Source organism: Charadrius vociferus, unplaced genomic scaffold, assembly GCF_000708025.1.
Source record: "Charadrius vociferus isolate BGI_N301 unplaced genomic scaffold, ASM70802v2 scaffold407, whole genome shotgun sequence".
Lineage (NCBI taxonomy): Eukaryota > Metazoa > Chordata > Aves > Charadriiformes > Charadriidae > Charadrius > Charadrius vociferus.
The window spans coordinates 1149689-1158285 of NW_009649852.1; the positions used below are offsets into that span (position 1 = coordinate 1149689).

At 47.6% G+C, this 8597-nt stretch overlaps 1 protein-coding gene across 1 annotated transcript in view; it reads left to right on the top strand.

Moving 5' to 3' along the window:
- Positions 1–107: 107 nt before the first annotated feature.
- Positions 108–8597, top strand: part of PAAF1 (proteasomal ATPase-associated factor 1) — a 13312-nt gene continuing 4822 nt past the window's right edge. The window contains exons 1-7 of the mRNA XM_009890997.1: positions 108–154; positions 240–280; positions 868–971; positions 1391–1480; positions 5096–5194; positions 5914–6064; positions 8171–8365. Of these exons, the coding sequence (XP_009889299.1) occupies positions 108–154; positions 240–280; positions 868–971; positions 1391–1480; positions 5096–5194; positions 5914–6064; positions 8171–8365 (727 nt within the window). The remainder of the gene's footprint in view (positions 155–239; positions 281–867; positions 972–1390; positions 1481–5095; positions 5195–5913; positions 6065–8170; positions 8366–8597) is intronic.

Consider the following 8597-nt stretch of genomic DNA (forward strand, 5'->3'; position numbering starts at 1 on the left):
GGCGTGTTGGCGGGCGCGGGTGCTCATGGGAGGAGGGCTTCCGCTTCCTCCCCGCGGGGGCTGACGGGAAGGAAGGAGGCGGAAGGGGGTGCCGGTGCTCCGGCAAGATGGCGGCGACGCTGCGGATCCAGAGCGACTGGAGCCAGGCGCTGAGGTGGGCACGGCCCTCCTGGTTCCCTTCCCCTGGGCCCGCTCCCCTTCCCTTGCTCTGCACTCACCGCCGCTCTTTTTCTCCGCAGGAGGGACGAGGGTGAGGCCTGGCTGAGCTGCCGGAGCCCTGGTGAGCGCTGAGGGGCTTGAGGAGGCCTCGCAGAGAGGCGGGCTGAGGAGGTGTCTGGGGGGGCTCGAGGAAGCCCTGCGATTTAGGAAGGGGTGAGGGCGTTTGGGGGGCCCTCTGGTTTAGGAGGAGCGAAGGCGGTTGGAGGGGCCCTGTGGGTAAGAAGTAGGTGAGGGCGGTTGGGGGCTGTGAGTAAGCAGGGGGGTGAGTGAGGTTGGAGGCGGCCCTGTGGGTTAAGAGGGATGAGAGAGTTTTTAGGGGGTGCCATGTGGTTTAGGAAGGATTGAGGGGGGTTGGAGGGTGCCCTGTGGGTTAGGAGGAGATGAGGAAGGTTTTGGAGGGTATCCTGTGTGTTCGAAGGAGCTGAGGGTGGTTGAGGGGTGCCCTGTGGGTTAGAAGGGGCTGAGGGTGGTTGAGGGGTGCCCTGTGGGTTAGGATGAGGTGAGGGAGGTTTTCGGGGGTGCTCTGTGGGTTAGAAGGGGCTGAGGGTGCTTGGGGCCCCTGCAAGTTAGGGGAGGGTGAGGGGAAGGTGTTTTCAGGAGGATCTGGGGTCTGAGGGGTGGCCAAACTGATGGTTGCTCTCCCCGTAGGGAAGCCGACCCTGTACGGCAGACTGACCCGCCGTGGGCTCAGCACCGAGGGCGTCCCTGACATCGCTGCCTCCGAGGGCTTCGTGGTTGGGGAAGTCACCAAGGTGCCAGGGCTCGGGGGGGAGAGAGGGTTCGTAACCATATACCTACCACATGTGAAGGGGTGATAATCTTATGCCAGTCAAAATAGCAGCCTAAAGCTATTGCCCAGTCCCCTGCATGGTCCTATCCAGCTATTCTGGGCCTCCTACCTGTGCAGTGCCCTGGAACTGTCTGTAGTATCCCATAGTCAGGGTGGGGTTGTGCGTGGTGGCTGGCCAGGCTATAGCAGCCATCTCTTGCCACCTGGGGCGCACATCTTGAGGAGGCTTAAGGAGATGAGCCCAATGTTGCACCTTCCATCAATCTTCAGGCTGTGAGAGAGCACAGCTGGGCCCAGATCGTAGTTCTGCCTTGGCAGCCTCTGTGTTTCACTAGGACTAACGGCACTTCTAAGTCTTTTTCCTCTGTTTTCCTCTTCTAGAAAAGCATTCTCATTTCTTGTCCTCATGAAAATGTGTCCACAAAGTTCCTGGCCCCGTACACAACTTTTTGTAGAATTCATCAGAAAAGTGTAAGTAACCTTGCGAAGTGAGTGGAAAATTACTGGAAGCGACCGTGAGCTACCACAACGTGTTTCTGACTTGTGTGCCTGTTCTGAGGGGTGGCCTGCAGCATGACTTTGTGTGTGAACCAGGTAATAAAACATACCAGATCAGGGAAACCCAGGAAACTTGATCGTGTTTAAATTTAATCCTCCAAAATAATCTCTAAAATTCTTTAGACTGTTTTCTTGCAAGTGATCTAACTTCTGCTCACTTCAGGCCCATGACAGATCCCCGTATATAAGGAATAAGATGTGTGAATTAGTGTGTCAAAAACCATGATAAAAATAAGAGGTTCCAGGCACTGAAGTCTTCATGTCTGACTGGTTCAAATCTATCCCCGGTTTATAGTGGCTCTTTGCTCCCATGTAATGAAGTTGTCTTTGATGTTTGCCATATGAATTTCTGTTTGCGGGGCTGGGAATTGAATGTTCCATGAACTCATCTTGACCTGCTGGGACGTCAGAGACCAAAAAGACCCAGCTTGTATTTAAAAAATAAATCAATTGCATGAACTTCTCACTTATTTAAAAGCAGTCCTGCTCCTTTGGTTGAATAATCTTCTTTCTTATTTGCTCCCCATCAATCTGGGGCTGCAACAAGTACAGCCCCTCACTGAACAGTGATGCGGAAAGGCTGACTCTGACCTGAAATTTCATTTCTTCGCTGAAGAGAAGCGCATAACTTGGCTTTACTGGAAAGTAGTCTGTGCTTTTGCTGAACACTTAATGCTACGTGGAAATGATCCAAGAAACTAGGGAGTGTATAGCCTGCAGCTGCAGCCGGCTGTCCTAAAGGGAGTCCCCTGAAGGCTCCTGGAGATGTTTTAGTACAGTTGTCTCATGATTTATTGAGTAAATTATTGTGATAAACCCAGCCGGAAATGCTGAAAAGTTGAAAAGCCGGTCGCTATTAATGAAGCTCAAAAGCGGTATAAATCAAGGTGCATTTTGACACAAAGGCAATTCCGCATCTCTATAGCTGTTTTAAGAGGAGGTTGGCAGCGAGGCAGCTCCGGAGACAGAGGTGAATCACTTCTCTGAGCTTTGTGCTACTTAAGAGTCCCCAGCTGCCCTTTTGTGTGATAAATGGAATCAACATTCAAAGCACAGCAAAATGGAAATGCAGGCGTAAGTGTTTAGTCTGCTGTCAAATGGGTGTGATGGGTTACAGCTGCACTGCAGATCTCTCCTCTGGAAAGCAGCTGAAGCAATATCTATTAATATGTAGATGAGTTTAAAGCCAGTGTGGACTAAGCTCCAGTTATCTTTTTTACCTGCTGCCTCTTGTTCTGAGCACTCATGCTTGGCCTTGCCTGTTTACGTATGCCTCCTGAAAGTTTGGAGATGTCAGACGTCAGCGAGGCTTTTTGTTCCTGTTTGAATGACCTTCACAGGCTTTTATTTTTAACTAGGGGGCAAATTTCCACAGTTTGGTTTGTTATATAAAATGTTACCAATGTATTTCTAGCATTACAAATATGTAAGTAAACGTACTTAATGGCTGTTGTAGCGCCTAAACCATTACCTTGTGCTCTTATTTAAATCTTCTAATAGCTGTTTTAATTCCCCCTTTTTTTTTTTTTCAAGCGGAGGTTGAGTATTGATCCTGCACCCTATTAAAATTAGCTGTGATTTGAGCTGTCAGAGCTTTTCAGGAGAGCAGTTTGGTCTGACTCTTGCTTGGATAGGAGAACTTAGGACTGAAGTGTGGCATATCCTGTCCCCACAAGCCCTGGCTGATGCTCGTGCAGCAATGGGATGCCATAGGATGTCCTCCTTAACATCTGGAAACAGCTGGAGATTGATGCAGGGTCTGTTATGTACTTGGTCTGCCTGAGGGCATCATCCTTAAATCTCAGGCTTCAAACTCTCATCTTTCTTGGCAAAGTCTACTCGTATCTTTGGGTTTCCCTGTTGACGTGGAGTAAATCCAACTGGCTCTTCAGGCTGTCTGCTAGCTAAGGCTGAGCACCCGCAAGAGGATCGACAAAGCCTAGTCCTGTTTGGGAATAGTTAATTGTTCAGAAAAACATTTAATCTGAAGCCTGGGAGGAAGATGAGCAGCCTTATTCCTTATGTACCTGACCGGGTGGTTGGGACCTGCAAGCGCACTGATAGACTGTGCAAGTTAAGACCAGAAACCTGTGCTTCATCCTGGTGGTGAGGGGTTGGAATGGTGATGGAACTGTGATCTGCATTTCTTATGGTGGATCTGCGTTTTTCATTTCTGTCAGTGGATTTTACCACTGCAGTATTTTCTTCTAATCCACGGAGTGCAAATGCAATTATTAGGAAGCGTTAGGAGGTGATACAGCATGACTCCAGTATGCAAATCTTGCAAGACGAGGCAAGTATTCCAGTACGTAGTTGTGATAATTTTATTGGGTTTTGCAGGATGCAACACTATCGTTAACCTTTGCTCTAACAAAATCTATATAATTTTTTTTTTCAGTCTGTTTAGTGTTGCTGCAATCTGTATTAGAAATATCTCTGTCACTTGGAAGATTTACACGTTTCTTTCACAGCTAGAATACCTGTTACCTTATTTCATGCACGACTGAAATACATCTGCCTTTCACAAATGGCAGCAATAATGTCTGGCATTGCAGGAAAGGCTGCCCTTTTACAAGAATATAAGCTCAACATCTGCTTTCTTCAAAAGTATTCAGTATTCCTTGTGTTTATGCAACGCAGGCAGTTGTTAATACCTACGTGTGACAGACTGTGTGAGGAGTTAGCCTGCTTGCATAAGGAACTAGTTTTGAGTCAGTGTTTCAGAAAACTTAGGCTGTGCTGTTGGCTTCATAAATACCTCAAACAATGTCTTGTGAGCTTGTGAGTCAGGGCGCTCTCAAGCTGGCCAGTTATCTCGGGTTAGCGTGGAACAGCTTGGCTCAATTTCGTTTCTGTGTACAGGAGCTGCTAGAAAAATCCAGATGTCTGCTTCACCTGTAGTAAACCTGAAATACAACTGCTGTCTGTGCAGGCTTTTGACTCAGCATTTCTTTTTCTCCCTGCTTTGCAGATGTCTGCAGAGTCACAGGCAGAGAATAACAATTTCTCTGTCAAATTTGGTGGCAGTTAGAAGAAATCTGGGGTGCTTTGTGCCAGGTTCCAGTCACCTGACTCGTCTGAGCCCTGGCTGTGGGTCAGCCCTGATCAGCAGCTCGCTCTTGAAGGAGGAATGCAGCAATCTGTGTAAACAGATAATTTGAGGAGAACTTCTTTTTGTGCTGCCCTTATCCTCCAGAAAAAGCCTGCGATTCACGATCCATTTGGTTTTTGTTTTCTTAAGGGCTTAGTTAATATCTCATAAAACATATTGAGATAGGGAGGCGAGAAAGCCTGAGAAGTCCTTGCTTAAATGTTAGGATATTGTCAAGCTAAAACTGTTTAGCTGAGAGTATGGAAGCTCTTTTGGGTGTTTTAAATGAGTCCAGCAGTATGTCTTGGGGAGATAATGGTGCTGAATGATGTACATAGCAGGTCTCCCTCAGTCCAGAGTTAGGCTCTTAAGCAGAAATACCAGTATACAGGGTCATATAAAGCTAACAGTTGGTGTGGTTTTTTACCCTCCTGCAGATTACCTGTCTTGATATTTCCAGTGGTGGAGGGCTTGGCGTGTCTACCAGCACAGATGGGACCATGAAAATCTGGCAGGCTGCAAATGGAGAAATAAGAGTAAGAGCATCTAGCTTTGTTGTGTGTTGTCTGTGATGTTACTGAAGTCATTCGGCTGTGACTTTGGTCAGGCTATCTGCACTCTGTGGTCTAGGGCAGACAAGAATCTGGCTTTTGATTGAAAAGCTAATTGAAATTTGACATTTCGGAGGTTTTAAGTCAAATCTGTTGGAAAGCATGACTCCTCCCAAGGGAGATGATGCTCAGCAATCCGGAGAGGAGTCCAAGGGTGAAAATGAGAATGGGTACTTAAGGATGACAGCCAGAGTGAAGAAGGTAACTGACAGCTTCTAATCTGAGTGGTACAAGCACTGAATTTCTTCTGCAGTAGAGATGAGGAAAAAAGGCTGCTGCCTGTGATGAATTAACCATATCATGGCTAGCTGCCTTCCCAGTTCAGGTGTTTCTTGTGGAGCTTGACCTGTCAGTTGCTTCTTTGGCAGAGGATAAAGACATTTAGCCTGTTATTAGAAACAAATGTAGTATCCTTTGCTATGTAATTAGCTAGTCCAATAGCAGAGGGGGGCCCAAAATGTACCTGCCAGCTCTTTGACTGCCTTGAATTCAGACAAGTCCATTGCGGGAATGCAAACCCAGAGAATTTGAGCTTAATCCTCTGCCCGCACAGGAACACCAAGTTTTCCAGTGTCATAGCTCAAAAATTGCTCGGCGTAAGGGTCATAACAATGGAACTAGCACGTAGTTCTTTGTTTTTCCAGAGACTATTGGAAGGCCATGTGTATGATGTGAATTGTTGCAGGTTTTTCCCATCGGGCCTCGTGGTTCTGAGTGGGGGAATGGATGCCCAGCTAAAGATCTGGTCAGCAGAAGATGCCAGCTGCGTAGTAACATTTAAAGGTCACAAAGGAGGTACAGAGTACTTAGCCTTTAAAATGCTTGATCTGCCGTGTGTATAATTGCCTCGCACCTGAGGGCGAATGTTCAGTCATCAGCTTGCTGCGCTTTGTGCTGTGCATTTGTATTAGATGTCGGGAGTATCTTTTTCAAGCTCCCAGAACTTGAATAAAAAGATCAGTGGTAGTTGTGTTAGGCAGATGTAACTGTTTCTCTCACTGACCTGTGTTTTCTTAATTAAGGTGAAAAGAGGGAGGATGCAGTCCATGGGCTTGTTGTGAGTGCCAGAGGGCATTCTGCTCTTCCAGGGCAGTCTCAGCTCTCCAGAGCTCTGAGCTGTGTTCGGTAGCTTTGCTGCCTGCACTGCACTGGGAATGCCTTCTGCTCGCACCCAGATCGTCCTGCTCACCTTCACTTGCTCCACAGCCTCTTTCCTTGCCCAGAAAAGCATATAGCAGTTTATTATGGGCTTGCAGAACTCAGGCAGTTACCTGCCTCGAGGGTGCATGCTGTTGAAAGTGAGTAAGGCACAGCAAGAGCAGCTGCAAGGATACTTAAGTGATTATTTCTTAAGAAGGGCTGGAATAAGCTTGTTCACCCTTGTACTGAGGGCAGGTGTTCAGCTCTGCCCCTGCTGATGGTCTTGCTGCTGAAAATGAGAGTAAATTCTTCACCCTCCACGTGTCCTCACGTAGATGATGCACTGGCCACCTTATGTGGTGAGTTGAATGCTGTTCCTTGTGTTCAGGGTCCATGTTACAAACTCCTCCAATAATTGACGCTTAATCCCAGAGAAGAACTGCAAGGGATGGAAAATGAGCTACCCAGAAAGGTTCCTGAGAGCTGTGATTGAAGCAAATTTCTAGACAGAGCCTCTGTTAATCTCTGGAAAGAAGATTTTGTTTCTAGAACCCCTCATTCAGAAGCAGTGTGGATTCCTTTGTAATGCTTGAGCAGGTTCCCATTTTACTCCTGTTCGCTCTCGGCCCAGAGCACAATGGTCAGTGGTGCTGTCTTGTCATGGCAGGTGGTTGCTTCTGAAGGGATGCCAACTTGAACGCTTGGATGATCGTGAGCAAGTCCAAGTGAGTTGTGGATGTGGCACCAGATGTCCAAAACCCTCCCCCAAATTATCTCCTCCTTGAGCAACTAACTGCTCTGTACAGGCTCTTGTTTTCCCTGTCTCACAAGGTGCAAGGCTTTATTAAGAAGGTTAATGAGCCCTGTGGCTGGCTGCCCAAAACTTGATTAACTCGAAAACTTGTCTTGCGCTGAATCTGCCATTGTTCTCATGTGATCTATTTGTGTGGATTCAAAGTACTTTGCCACAAATGTCCTGTAAACAAACGTGGCAGGCCATGTTAACAGAGCTTTGGTCAGAACGACGCTGGCTGGCTCCCAATGGCTCTGAAGTTGATTTTATTCACTGCTTATAACTCCAGCCCAAACTGCTGCCATCAGTTTGCTTGGCTTGTCCTGTCGTTTGAGGTTGTCATATTTAATGACTGCTTCTGCAGGGAAAGCATCAATTAAGTCTTCTAACCATCTGACTGTTCCCTTCCAGAAAACCACTGCATCGTTTTACAGGTTTAGACTCAACATCCCGTAGTGAAATGAAGGAATTGGGGAATGTTAGCACCTGCAAAGACTGTTCTTTTGATGTTGCTGTAGCTGGATAACGTGGATGCTGCTTGCCCCACACAACCTTTGGCATTATCCAGAGCTGGACTTGGCAACGTTTTAAGGGTGCTTGGCCAGACTGTTTTCTGCCCAAGTTAGAAGTTAATTTTGGAGAGAGAGACTCAGCCGCAGCTGTGGTATCAGCTCAGTCTGAGGCGAGGTGTTGCCGATCATTTTATTGGTAATATCTTGCCTTCGTGCCAGGTGGTGGCTCCTGCTCTGTGTGGCTTGCTGGGAGCCGCTGCCTTCCACATACACCTCTTTATAGATGCTGTGGTTCCCTGCCCCGTGTTGAACCCCACGTAGTTGGCTGTGTGTGACTGGTGGCACTCTGGGGACAGGAGCTTGGGGCTTGTAGTTGAGTTTTCCTTGGGAAATGAGACGCTTTGTCTATCTGCCTTCCATGCCGTCTGTCTGAACACGGCCTTTGCTTTGATGCAGGTATTTTGGACACTGCCATTGTGGATCGGGGAAGAAATGTCCTTTCCTGCTCTAGAGACGGCACTGCCCGCCTCTGGGACTGTGGAAAATCTGCCTGTCTGGGTGTCATCGCTGACTGCGGCTCTCCTGTCAATGGAATTGCTGTAGGCACTGCTGACAACTCATTGAATCTCGGCACACCTGAAAAAGCTCCTAGTAAGGATCTTCCTCTTAAAATTCATCTTCATTCCCCTGTCCCAAACTGCTTAGATCTGTCACCAATAACCTTTAGTGCGTGCCATGCTGGTATGTGCCCTTGTACCACTTAGGGAAGGGAATTAGGGTAACTAGAATAGAGCACTCCGGTCCTGTGCAGGAATTGACCCTTATCAAGCAGTTTAAGACTGGGATCTCTTTGATTACTGGCCTGCCTTGCTGCATCTGGTGG